The following is a 14,512-nucleotide window of genomic DNA, read 5'->3' on the forward strand; positions in this document are numbered from 1 at the left end:
TGCTCGGTGCCCTGCCATGCACTGCTCCGTGCCCCATGGATGCTCGGTGCCCCATGGATGCTTGGTGCCCCATGGATGCTCACTCACTCTGCCTGCCGCGGCTGAGGCCCAGAGCGCAGGGAAGTCTGAACCCACTCCCTGTCTTGTTATCGGCTGACGATGCTTCCCCGCCGGCTTCTTGAAAATCACTGTCTCCAAAAGCAGCGGTGTGTGTTGAATAACAAACCCCTTCACATTCAAGCTCTTCAGGTTTGGGAACAGAGCCAACATTCTTGAAGAATGATTTAGTGGCCAATAAACATCTGCAAGGTCTGTAAGACTGTCAGAAGCAGTAACATTGAAAGTAAAGATCATATCGGTAGCAATTCCCCTGTCCTGACAAGGCATTCAGTGCAAATATTTGTTCAGTCATCCTCGCTCTTATTCCTGTTATCACAGACGGTTTCATACATTTTGCCAGAGAAGCAATTTCATCTTCTTCCACAAAGCTGTTCGCATCCAAGGCCTCTGCAATGTTAAGTACTGGCCTCCTACTGTTTCAGGACCTCCCACACGTGCTCCTTCAGAGTGCAGGAACCTCATCTGTCTCAGGCAAAGGCTCCGCTGTGAAGGGCATTACAACTTTCAATTAGTCAGCATCTGCAGTGTTAAAGTTTAGCTGCTCCTTGAGAATTCAAGCCCAGTGTGGCTGATTTATTCCACTGCACCAATCTCCATCATAGCCCAGAGAGGCTTTGAGCTCTTCTTAGTATGATTCTTCTGCAGGGTTACTGGAATTGCACTGCATTAGGACTCAAATAATTTTAAACACAGGAGGATGTTTAGAGTATAGAAGGCGGTGTTTCTGCTCCTTCAAAAGCTCTTGGCAAATAGGCACATCTTCCTGAATAACTCTGGGCATAATGTTCTGATCCAAGAGCCTTCCGCCTTTTAGTGCGCTGCCTCTCATTCACTCAGTGAATAGGAGCACTGAAAACACAGCCCTTCTTGATAGGCCTCCCAATTTACTAGAATCTCTGAGGGCCTGTTTAAAAGGTGCTTGGGAATATTTAGGTTTGGGAAGAAATCCTGTAATGGAAATAATAACACTGCAAGTTGTGGAGAGCAGGAGCATGAAGACTGCAATAGCTTCACAAGGGAAAGCAGAGGAAACAAAACTGAAGAGCTGACTCAAAAACGATGCTGTCAAACACTAAAATCCCTTTTGATCAACTGGAGATGAGAATAATCCCCAGGCAGCTCCTTCCCTTGCAGCTCACTCAGCACTTTCTTTCTGCTGATTATGCTGTGTGTGGTCAGAGAGGTGTGTGACTTCAGCTTTCTGTCTATATTGCTGTTATTCCTCAGGATTCTGAATAAAGGGGTTCCCATCACATTTCAAGCTAGATGAGGAAAAATATACTTTTCTGGCATATATGACCTGGCCTAGTTTGAAAGATGTCTCAAAACCTATCTTATATCCTCATTGGCTGCTCACTGCTGGTTCTGAACCATCAACGCCATAGCATGAACGTAGCTGAGCCCCTCTGAGGACAGGATGATTTCATGATGTGCTGTTCAGTGCCACTTGATACATTCTATCTGGCCCTTTTCAAAGTTTAATAAAGGTGTTTTCATAGAACATCTGTTGGATTTCACAAATGGATAAGTAAGGTACCAAATAATTACGATTTGAAGTAACTTTAGCTGCGTAAGACCTTGAGGATGCTCGTGGTTTCATGGCTTTTTATGCATGCAAAGCAGCACTCTTGTTAACCTCATTTGCACCTGTTAGTACTCAGCCATGAAGTTGAAAGCCCAGGCTCTCAAGCCAGAATCTAGAGACCAGGGAACATATGGTAGCACCTGTGAAAAGGTCAGTTAGAATGACTTATTGAGCCCCACACAAACCTGTAGCACAAGCAGAGAGACTGACAGACACTAACATGATGTACTTAATGTGTGAAGTCCATCTGACTGTCTTTTCTCTTCTTGTGTCCTCCTCCTGCAACAGCCTTGGAGCTGCTGTGTCACGGCACCGAGGTTGGGCAGGGAAAGGTGTCACTGACTGCTGCAGGTTCAGCCCTGGCACAACTCTGTCATGTGCCTTCAGGAAGTGGTGACCACAGAAAATACCGTGTGTGATTGTACTGCTGTATCTCATAGTATACTTAGTGTGAAGGCAGAATGCTTAGCCATTCCCATTTTTATGCAAACATAATATAGAAGCAGATACAGGTAGGTATATATTTGAAAATATCTGTATCTCCTTGGAGATATAAACAATCTTAAATTTCACATGTAATCCCTGGATTTGCAGGATCTGTTGTGCAACAGTTGTCTGGGTTACCGTGAGGCTCTTTTGCAGCTTACAGTCATTTTTATAGCTGCTTGATTGCTGGAGCCCTTCTGATGCACCTTTCTTACAAGCTCCTTGAATTTGTAAGCTTATGATCTCACAGCACAGTAGGTTTGGGACACTGCTTAGGTGTCTGGGGTTTAGTATTTGCACATGTGTCAGCAGTAGTTTATGTGGACATTGGGAAAAGGTTCTTCACCCAGAGGATGGTTGGGCACTGGAACAGGCTCTCCAGGGAAGCAGTCACAGCACCAAGCCTGCTTCAGAAGCATTTGGACAATGCTCTCAGGCTCATGGTGTAATTCTTGGGGCTGTCCTGTGCAGGGCCACAAGCTGGACTTCAATGATCTTTGTGGGTCCAGCTCAGGATATTCCATGGTTCTGTGGTAAGTATTGTGCACATTTCAGTACCCCATGCAGTGGGTGGAAGAAGCTGATTTTAAAGAGACCATATTTGTCAGTTCTTTATCTTGCAGATAAGTGAAAGAAACTGAATTTTGTCTCTCAGATACTCACTCATTCTTTACTCCATGCTTCTGGCTAAACACACCATGGAAATCAGTTCTGACATTCACTGAGAAGTTCCTCCACTTGCCTGAAAATACAGCACCTTGTAATTTAAATTTTCTTTGTACAGCATATGCTTGGCTCCCAGGAGCAGGAGAGGAGCTGGCTCCTGCAAGCAGGGCTGCAGGAATGGGCGGCACGTTTCTCTAAATTCTGCAAGAAGCTTCTGAAAATATCCTGTGTGCATGCACTCATATCATAACATTACACTGCATATATAGGGTCTGCTCCCAAACCCACAGCCAACTGGCATAACAAAATCAGATTTTACTGCTGTCGTGTCAGCCTAGGGTTGAAATATGGCTTTGAAACCCTCCCTTTCACCCTGCTTTTTTAATGAAAAACAATCGTGCTGGAGTGTAATAGTGCTTACCCTGGCTGCATTTGACTTTAGCTTTTTATTTTTAAAGCCTTATTTTAGTCTTTAAGAGCACCCAATTAAAATCTTTAGATCCAGAATGAAAGACTGAACGTGCCTGCCTGCACAACAGCAACTTTCCTGGGTGGGAGAAGGATATTTTTGTATTAAAAATAAAGAAAGTTTACATAGTGATTTGTTTTCTCCCTTTATATTCCTTACTCCTATTTTTCCTGGTGAATCTTCATTTGCCATTTTGTCATTTTCTTTTTTTGTGACATCTCCCATAGTCTTTCCTTTATTTCTTTTTTTTCTTCCTCTTCTCCTTTTTCCTCTTCTCTTTATTTAACCCTTCCCCTTACCTGCTGCCTGATGTGGTTTTCAATGTTAACTCCTAATGGTTTGCAACAGAAGGGCAAACCACTTCATCTGATGGGTCAGCACAGCACATGTTGTAAATCCCTTCCCAAATAACACACACACACACACACAAGAAGCCTATGGCCCAGGTTAGATGTTCCTTTATGCATTGTGAAATGTATGTGGGAGACTATCACCAAGGAATCTGACAACATTGCACGACTCAATGAGGAACATGCCAACTCAATGAGAAAAAAATTTATTTCAGTCAGCTTTGCAGCAAACTTGTAAAGAAAATAAAACCGTATAACCATCAGTTAGTTAACAGCTCACCTCAACACTCACAGCCCCAGCTCCCATTATAGGCTCTGCTAAGGTCTGACTAAGCAAACAAGACTCCCACAGTGCCCTGAATCTCACCAAGGAGAACACATTGTCGCTGGTCAGTGGAAATCTAGAGTCAGCTGTGACAGCCCGAACAATAAAGTGATTTACACTAATTTTTATCTATTTTGCTAACTCATAAATTCTTACATTCATGTGCATAACTCAGGACTCTAAGACCATTTGCACCAAGCCTACTATTATGTGGGGCTTTCAGTGCACTTATTAATGCAAATATTAATATAGACTTGCAAGCTCAGTTCTCTTTTATGATTTATAAAATACACCTATCGCAGTCTCTGTGGACATGTACAGTCATTTTATAAAAATCACATGTATTAAAATGGAATTAGATGCCTACTCCCACTGCAGCAGGCTCCAGGCTGCACAACATAAAAAAGTCTTTGGATGCTCAGATATTCAGCAAAAAACTTGAGTGTTAGCAGTCCTTCACAGTTAAAGCTTATATGTGAAGTCTGATGCAAGAAACAAATTGCAAGGAAGTATTTTCACAGAAAAGGTTTGGTCTAGGGCATGATGGAAAAGGGATGTTTCTAACATAGGCGAGACCCACCATACGGATCTTAATAGAAGATGTCAGACCAGGACTATAGCTGCTCCTGGGGAAAAACCCTCTGGGTGAACAGGGAAAAATATTCACTCTTGTGGTCGCTGTGAACATAAATTGTCATTATGCAGTTTGTTCATCTGGAAGGACATAACAGCTGATGACAGGTCAGTTGTTGTACTTGGTGTCCCTGTGAAGCCAAAGGAGTGAGGTAACAGGGTTATAGGGGTGACTTCATTACAAGCTGCTCTGTAACCTCCTCCTGGAAGAAAGAGAGCAGTGGTAAAATAAAGCTTTGCTGAAAAGGAGCTTTCTCTAGAGCCTGGGCCCAGAGCTCATTCCTGCAAGTTTCTGACAGCTTTCCTCCTCCCACCCAACTAAAGGACAAGGCAATAAATCTTTGTCAGTAGAAATCCAGTACCCCCCTGAGATCTGACCAGCTGTGATTGGTATCCTGTGCTCTCCCAGGTCACACTGCCATGCTGTGTCTGCAGCCACAGGTCACCTGAAACTCCAACAGGGACTTTCATTCCTCCACCAAAAGGTTCTGCTGCAGGAGCGCTGCCAGCCTAACCAGATAGTTTCACACAGACCTTCCCAGCCTAGGACCTGCTTTGGGGCAGGAGTGGATTCACTAGGGATAGCACTGATGTGGAGGTGGCCTGGGGTCTGCAGGAGATCAGCCACCAGGGCGTGTTTGGGGAATATTTCTGTAGGAGACTCTGCGGTTTGGAGTCTCTTCCAGCATGAGCTTTCCTGTCTGCACTTCTTCATAATTCATCCTTAATAGGTCTACTGTCCCTGAGGAAACTGGGAGGATGGTGCAAAAGGAAAAGGGTTTTAGGAGTTTCAGTGCTGGGTGGGATGAGTCCTGTCTGTGTGTGGAAAGCCTGTGGTATAGTGTGGGTCTCTGGCTGAGCAGTTATCCATGTTTACAGGCTCATTTGTCTGTTTACATTAGGCTCAAAATGGGAGGCTGGAAGTGTAAATATGGGATGGCCAGTTCCTTCTTCCTCCAATTCAAGCTAGAGAAGCTGAGGTTTTCTTGTTTTTCAAAACATGCTGTAGTTTTTGCACCAAGATTAAATGACATTTTTTATAAGAGCCCTGGCCTGCTGCTTCGGGCTACAGTTTCCCCTCCTTTGCATTGCTGAGCAGCCTGGGCTAAGCCACGTTCCCTCCCCAGATGTGGGTGAACATTAGTGGTGTTGTGTGGTTCACAGTTTACTTTGGGATCCTTCAGGGGTAAAGGAGCTGTGTCAATGCAAAAGAGCACAGGCGTATTCACTCAAATTAACCCAACTTTGTTCTTGGAGAAACAGAGATCTGAAAGTCTTATGCACCCTGAAATTGTGGTTTGGAAAATACTGGGGTCAAGGTGTGTGTGAGTATGTGACCTACAGAAAGACTTCATCTCCCCACTAATTTACTCACACATGTAACGTTCATTTTTCTTTCAGCTGCTCCAGTTTATTTCCTGTTTCTCCTTCTTCTTCCTCTTCTTGCTTGTTTTGAAAATGCTATTCAACACATGTTAAACCAGAGTCTCCAAAACCAACAAAAGAAACTTCAGGAGAGGCAGTGAGAGAAACAACTGAGTAATGTTGCCAATTTTAAAATGAAGATAAGTTATACAGGACCTTTTATTGAACTAACAAATGTTTTATAGTGTTCACCATTTGAGGCCAGCAGTTCTTCCCCCCCCCACCCCCCCTATTTTAAGCTAGAATAGAAGATGTGTAATTCATCAGGAATCTGTACATGTTTAAGTAGCTTCAAAAAATACGACGGTCATGTGAGACTGACCTACTGTGCCTTGACTTCTACGTCCATTTTTTCCCCACTACATAATGTTCTGTACCCTTCCATCTCTGTCTCATTCCCTCATTCACACATTCTTTCCCCTGTTGGGTCCAAGCCATCTTTGCTTTGTCAGTGTTACCTGATAACACAAAGCAGGGTTTAAGCCAGTTGTTGTGGCTCAGCTTGAGCCGGACAGCGCAGTGAGTGGGGGAGCAATGGGAGGCTGCTTGGTGCTACGTAAGGGCTCAGTCTTGCCTTCACTGTTCCCAGCAGGGCCTTAGGGTGTATTTCATCACTGCACACATGCAGTGCTTAGTTTAGAATTCTCAAATCCAAATGATAAAATCTAACTGTAATTAACGTTATTTAGCACACCCCTGAACTCATCCAAATATATTAAAATTATTAGTCTGGATCAGCGAAGAGTAAGGGTCTGAGTTGTTCTGAAATATTTGAATGTGCTGCAAGCTCTGTGTCACCAGAGACCTTTGTGCAGAGTAAATTGGAGGTATGTGATGCTATTGTGCAGTTTAAGGTTGGTTTGCCTGCAAGAACCCTGGGCTTCATTTTCTTTTGAAAAGAAAAGAAAGTTCTTTCTGATAGCAGAAAGAACTGCTATCAGAAAGATATCAGAAAGAAAGCTAGTCCTTTCTGATAGCAGAAGAACAAAGGAAAACATTGTAAATATAAGAGAAATCCTGGAAAACTCTGTTCTTAAATGCTTTTGAAATAGTCAAAATATTGCCTAGGCAGTATTTTGATTTTGGACTTTTGAGTTTCATTTACATCTCTGCTAAAATGGGACAGCAGGCTACCTTGCAAGAGAGTTGTCAGGATCAGTGAGTTAATATTTATGAAGAAATTTTATGGTAAAAAAAAAAGATGCCATGTATATTATTAATAATTATGTGAGTCCTGAAAAATACCACGCTATATCACAAAGCTGGTATTGTCTGGTGTCTACACTCTTGGCACTATGCCCTACAGTAAACTGTATACTGAAAACTCATACTAATGGAAAGGTATACAGAATTCCATTGGTAGGTGATTTATAGTGACTTCCTATTATAAACAAGAGGGAACAAATGTCCTGCCTTGCTGGTTTCTTTGGGTGGATGTTGAGAGCAGAATGAGACTTTCTTGGCCAGGCAAAAGTGATTCTCTGGATGCTTACGGAATGAAGCACCAGAAAGTGAGGCATAAATGACAACTCCTAATTTTAAATGATTAAGTTTCTATTTTCACAGTGTTTTAAATTTTCTGGCTACAGAGCAAATGATCACTGTTTTAAGTGATTTCCAAGCCTTTAGCAAAAAGGCATTTCTGATGTTTAATATTAAATAGATTTATTATAGGATCTCAATATATGTTGAAAGCCTACCACCATCCTTTGACAAGAAGCATAATCCTTTCTGAGATGCTACAAAACACCTTCAACAGCAGCTTCTTCTGGGTTCAATCACTAAATATGCTATTGAGAACTACTGTTGTTTGTTTAGGAAAATAATTTGTGCTGGCCAGTTGTATGCTGTTAAAATGTATTTACGTCTGTGTGTAGTAGGGTAAACATAATTTTTTAACCTATCAAAATGAGTCTTGGGAACAGTGTGGAATACAATAATTCATCAGTGCTGGCTTTCCCAGGAGTCACTTGAGACACTGATCTAAGCTTGGCCAGTCTGTAGGGGTTTAAATTTGTGTGACAGCTTGTCTTGGTCTGATTACTGAGAGAGCCACACTCTTTAGGAAGAGACCAGAGGTTCTGCCACCAAAGGTGCATGAGGTTAGAGGTAAGCACAGTGCTTGGAGAGAACAGCTCTGGTGCAACTTCGGTACCTCAAGGTTGGTGAAGTGCTGTTTCTCATGTAGTAGAGAGAGGGTCATGAGTGGAGGGTCCATCAGCACTTGCTCTGGGGTGAGTCCTCAGCTGAGGCTACTTGGTGAGATTCAGGATACTCCATTGTTTTTCCATTCCTTTCATCTCCATTTCCAGAGATGTTACCCAGCTCCAGTGCCATTTCCTAATTGCCTCAGAGATGAAATATAAGGATGTGGTGTGTGATGGTCAAGCAAATGAACACTTTCCATTTTGAGAACTCAGTTCTTTGACTATTTTCATGGAGCAATCTCACCAAAATGTTGCTTTTACAGTTGAAATATACTTTGCAATTCTTGCGCAGGTACCTCAAATATTAAAAGCTTCAATTATCAAAATCTTTAATTAGCAGTTGGAGGCAGAGCAGATAGATTACAAAAGATGAAGAAAAAGCAAAATATTGGGTAAGACTCACCATTTTGCAATTTTTATAGTCTTGATAACATTTTGTCATCTATGTTCTTTCTCTGGGGAGTGAAGAGCCAGACATGACCAACCTGCATTTCTTCCAGGCTGAGCTAAGCCATTAAGGCTGTAGTTACACTAGCAGTGTCTAATGTCTCTAGATAAAAATAGATATGAATCATTGATATACTGAATGGTCCTCCCCCCATCCAGCTCTCAGCATATCCACATGGATGATAATGCTGTCCAAAGGACAAAGTGTGAGGGAGGGGCCACAGAACAGGACTCAGGGATTTGGCTTTGCAGCAGCACGCAGGGATATTGGCTGCAGTGTTGAATAGAATGGCTGAATCCACTTGTTGGAGGACATCTCTGTTCTTTATGATTGGAGTCCAGACAAATATAGATACAAATTTATGTGACTTAGATGGCAGTTTCATGTGAAGAGAACCCCACTTTTGCTTTGAGTCCCGTCAAGTTGGTTTGACTGGCAAGATGTCAAGGAGAGCATAAGGAGAGGTCTTTGTCTCTTTCACTGAGGTTATCCCAAAAGGCTGTTCCGACACGAGGGAGCTGCTTGGATGCTGTGGTAGTGCAAACTGGTATATGCTGTCAGAGCTTTGGTGTAGCAGAAAAGAATTTTTGGCAAGAAAAAGAGGGCCTGTTCTTTGAAATTATGTATTTTCAGACTTCATTGTACTAACATGCTTTGAAAGCAGTTATTAGACAGAGCTTTGCAAATTATTAGTGATGGTTTTATTTTAAACCATTTTGAGTTTCTTTGACATAAATTATTTGTTTGTAAAAACCATAAAATACGAACAGAATAAGAAAATATGTGTGATTCAGGAAAAATCTTCAGCAAAGTTAAAGAAAGGGCAGTTCTTTCCACCTGGATTTTATTTTTTAGTTTTGCTACTGCTTTTATATACCATGGGCAACATGCTTTCTTTGAGAGCTGGCTAAACACCAGTAAAAAATATTTGCAAATACTCCTTCAAATAAACGCTGGAATTGGAATGTGTGTCACCGTTCACACCTACTTCCCTCAGAGGTTTGTACAAGCAATTTTTTTGTTCACAGGAAATATTTTCCAACAGCAAAAGAAACTGACAGATGCTTGAGAGAGGTGTATTTATATCCAGGTTTGCTCTGGCAATGATGTTCTCTATTACTTACCATTTCCATTTCTATACCTACTGATCTATTCAGTCCTAAACATCACCTTGAAAATTGTCTCTAATTATAAAAAACCCAATGAAACAGGGCTGAAGAATTCTTCATAGCCAAGTACAGCATGCAGAAGGAGGCTTTTTGTGTCATCCAGTAGCTCTTTATGAATCAAATGTTTCTTTTTTCCTTGGTTCCTTGCCCTCTGCATAGGCTAGTCTTCCCCTTCTTGAATCCCATTCGAGCATTTTTCTAGGACATCTTAAGAGACACTGATTGAAGATGTGCACTTTTGGAACAAAGCTTAAATCTTGATCACCTGTGAACATTTATTTATAAAGCTGTTTTTCAAAAGGATGGAGGCCTGCTAGATCAGTTTGGCAAACAGCTGATCTCTGAAATTGCAACTGGTCTCCCTGGGCTTCTTTAGTAGGACATCAGTCTCCAGCAGTCACCTCCAAGTACTGGACAATGCAGCTGAGCTGAATTATTGGCTGTAGGAGACAATGGGCTGCTGGCTGTGGTGGGCAAGGTTGCTCCTAAGGGAAGGGCTACCAAGGTTTATTGCACTGGAAGCTCTGTTTAAAGACAAGATCAACTTTTAATTAACAATCTGATGGAAGTCTAGCAGTAAGGTTGATTTTATTTGGAAATCTGGCCTCGCAAAAATGTACATTACTTTTCGAGATTTATGTTGTGTTTATAGAGGCTTTTTGGGTCTTGTAGCCATTAGTGCTCATGCCATTGCTGTTTCTTTGGTTTGACTTGTTTTCCATAGGAATTGCAGTTGGGCATCGGCCTCTTGCTCCTCTATAATGCATTTCTGTGTCAGGATAGCGAACCCACTGAATAAAGTTTATACATTTCTGCCTGGTAAATATTTCTGGCTTCTCTGGGACGTGAGGACTTAGTGAATGAACAAATATGACTCTTGATGAGGAAGTATAGTTTATGCCTGTGATGCAATTTCATCTCTGAGGGCTGTTGACCAGGTGTGCTTGTTACTTGTGTCCCTCTCAGCTGCCTCTGTGACTGAGGCGCTGCCTGGGCCAGGGGAGCATTGAAAGCCACACACATCATGTGTGCATGGGGGAGAGTCCTATTTTTAGTGCATACTAGAAGGCATTCACTGAAAGGCAATGAAGCTGATTCTTATTTTTAGGTTTTGCAATTCCTTATGTCCTTGGTATTCAAAACATAAATATGTTTTGAAGAGCTCCTCTATTGCCCTGAAAAATGTAGGTGAACCTTCAGGAACGGCTACACCTTCAGTGTAGCTTTCTTCATGCAGGAAGATGCCTCCATGAAGCATGAAGCTGGTCCTTTATGTGTGTCAAAGCAAAGATTTTATTTTACATCTGGTAGCAAATTTGGAATAAATCTTGGGTTATTTTTCAATGTGCCTATTCCCTGAACATGCTTGTTTTTTAAACTATTAAATAAAATAGACTTTTCTTTTCCTGTTTTCAGAAAATCTGGAGAATGGACCAAATAAGTGTGAAAGGTGAGTAAGGGACTTCACAGTTTCCCACAACTATTGTTAATGTTACAGTTTTCCTGATACCACGTAGCTATGTAAGATGCGTGTGTAAATATTTATTATTGCTTGAATCTAGTGCAGCTAACAGAAGGGGACCCAGCAAAGATGAGACGTACTGGAAGGAGATCAACGCAGCCATGGCCCTAACGAACCTTGCCCAGGGGAAGGATAAACTGCAGGGAACCACCAGCTGCATCATTCAGAAATCATCACATATATCAGAAGTAAAGACTGTTAAAGTGCCATTAGTTCAGCAGTTTTAGGGGATGGGTTCCCTTTCTTTTTCACGTCAAACAGACATTTTCCTCACAGGATTTGTTTTCAGCAAAATCCAATTCACAGACGGGGGAAAATGTGGAAAATGGGTCCCCTTTTACAGAATGGTCAGTTAAAAAACTAAGGTCCCTTCTGACTCAGATGTTTTCATTGTATTAAATGAAATGTTCAACTGCTTCTATAAAAGGCATGTAAATTATAAAAACCCTGTTTTTATCAAAACATTAACTTATTTTATGTTAATCGAAGTGCGCATAAGATGTTTGCATTGCTATTACAGTAAGTGCCTTGCTTTGAAAAAATAAGCTATAACGTGGGCATAGTACAACAGTGTTATGCCTCAAAATGACAATGCCATAATGCTTAAACTTTGTATATTATTCCAAGTGGGCTTAAGCAGCCGAGGGCTAAACACATTACTGCTGAAGGCCCTGGAGAGTTGTGCTTGTTTGACTTGTACAAATTGATGAGTCTTAATGAAATTGTTACATCATTCTCACTCTCTTTTTTTTTTAATCAACAGTGTTATAAAAATTGTACAGTACGTTTTGTCAAAGTGACGATAAGGTTGTTATGCATGTTTCTTACCTGTATATGCAGTATATTAAATACCAAAATCATTCCTTTGAGAAGTGCAATACTCTAGAACACACAAATTTATGGAATAAGTTAATTGTTCAGATTATTTTGAACTTATACATATGCTGTGTTGCTCATTAAAGATTTCTAGTTGAGAAGGTTTTAGTCAGACTAGTTGTAAATTCAAGTTGAATTTCTATAATTTTAAAGCTTTACTAGTGACTTACTGAAGTTTTGATAGAAGTAAAATTGGTTTCTTCTTGTACAAAACTAAAACTATAGTGCCATTCACAACTGTTTCCATGGTGGAACTTACTACTTTAATGTGGTTTAAACATTTTTATTTTGTATGTACTGCATAAATGAGGATAGTTGATTGACATTTCACATTTCAGTAAGAAAAGTCTATAATATAAACTATCAAAGCCCAAACAAGAATCACAGAAGGAACTGAAACATTGAAAAATCTCAGCATTTAAGGCAGGAGGGTTTTAAGAAGATACTAAACCATGTATTAAATGTCATGTTTCTAAAATTGACTGCTATTGAGTGTAATAACTGTCATAAAACCAGGTTTATTTTTAAATTTTATCTGGAGGTGTACAAGTTATTCTTAAGTCATATAACAATAGTCTAATGAGGTTTACAGCGCTTGAATAAACAGTGGCAAAGCCAAAACCAATTTATACAGAATCTGTTACAGAAAACTGGAAAAGAGCTGATTGTTGGTAGGATTTGGATTTTTTTCCTGTGGGTATTCTGTCGGGTTTTTTCCTACTTATCCCTTTCCTTGCTTCTCTTTCTGGTGAGCCATCAATGAACAAGACTTCAGTTCTGCTCCTGCTGAGTTTAATGGCAGAACTCCCACATCAATGGAAGCAGGACTATGCTAATGATGTAACTAACTTGCAAATAGAGGCTGTTTCAGTTGCACTAAAATAGTCAAGACACATTGCAAATATCAGCCTTGGTGTGACTTCTTAGGAAACTTCTTGATGTAACATAACGTTGTTGGTTTTATTTAGTGTACAATGAAAATTATTTGATATGAAAATATTTTGTACATATATATTTTTACTTTGTTTTCTAAATTGCTGATTTGCATTGACTTAAAGTGCCAAGCAAGAAATGTATGTTGTGACTGTATGAACAGTTGAAGTATGTTTTACTGACTTGCATCATTATATGTCTAAGATTCCATGACATTAATTTTTAATACTTTACTGGATTTTGGCATAATAATGTGAGTTTATAACTAATAGCAGAGAGTTAATACTTCACTTTTGTTCATACTATTATAAGTTATTCTGGTATTAAATATTTTGTGACAATAAATTCATGGTTTTGACAAACTCCTCTGTTAGAAATATTCAGTGTTTTTGTCTGTAGAAACAACAAAATTTGTCTTGTAGAAAGGGTACTTTTGGGGACTTCTCTGAAGTAAAACTGGAGAAGGCAAGCCATTGTATAAACAACTTGTTAATGGTTCTCTTTTCCAATGATCAAAGCACAAGAATAATCTGTAAAACACATCAAGTGGATTTTAAATTTAAGAAATACTTGGCCTAATTTCTTGTTACTGTTTCCTTTAATTTATTTTTTTTTCTACTGCTGCTTTAGAGTTTTCTGAAAACACAAATTCTGATGAATTATGTGTGTGTCTTTTTTAAATAACGAAAGTCATGATCAGTGCTGAGCCAACAGCTAATGAAAACTCAGTAATTATTTATGATATTGGAAAAACAAACATTATTACTATTGCTCTTCTTTGTTTCAACATATGTAACCATTTTAGTAAAATAAATAACTGCAAACAACATCTTGCTGGTTTGAATTAAATATTCATTTATCTGTCCTTAGGCATTTGCATTTCTGGTTTCCTGTAATAGTCAGGGTTTCTCTGCACTGGGACACAAGCCTGTGATAGGCAAGGACAAAACAGAAAAGTTATTTTGATCAATACATCTTGTGTAGTTGTGTGAAGTAGTTTAGCTCCTACCAAATGAAAATGACTGCAGCAAGGTTTGTGTAATGACTGCTGATGACAACATGGCATGATGCTAATAAATCCTCCACATTGGAGGAGTGCAGGGGGAAGCCATAGCTACTCACTGAGTCCCTGGAGAAGGTCCATCAGTTGGGAAAAACTTTGGTCATTTACGTTTTTTTGGGAGCACAGGCTACATTTGCCTACATTGCCCTGTGTGGATGTTTGGCTGGGGAGCCTTGGTGGAGAAGGAGATAAAGTCAGCCCATCCAGAAGCTCAGTAGTCACAGTAGAGAGCCCA

General features: G+C 40.3%; 1 protein-coding gene across 3 annotated transcripts in view; it reads left to right on the plus strand.

Annotated features, from left to right (window-relative positions):
* Positions 1–14,041, plus strand: part of MKX (mohawk homeobox) — a 49,132-nt gene extending 35,091 nt beyond the window's left edge. For 2 of the 3 annotated variants that reach the window (XM_038129321.1, XM_038129323.1), the window contains exons 5-6: positions 11,300–11,333; positions 11,446–14,041. In XM_038129321.1, coding sequence (XP_037985249.1) covers positions 11,300–11,333; positions 11,446–11,632 — 221 coding nt within the window. In that variant the 3' untranslated portion in view covers positions 11,633–14,041. The remainder of the gene's footprint in view (positions 1–11,299; positions 11,334–11,445) is intronic. The other variant, XM_038129324.1, reaches the window with a different exon arrangement.
* The last annotated feature ends 471 nt before the right edge of the window (positions 14,042–14,512 follow it).

Source organism: Motacilla alba, chromosome 2, assembly GCF_015832195.1.
Source record: "Motacilla alba alba isolate MOTALB_02 chromosome 2, Motacilla_alba_V1.0_pri, whole genome shotgun sequence".
NCBI lineage: Eukaryota > Metazoa > Chordata > Aves > Passeriformes > Motacillidae > Motacilla > Motacilla alba.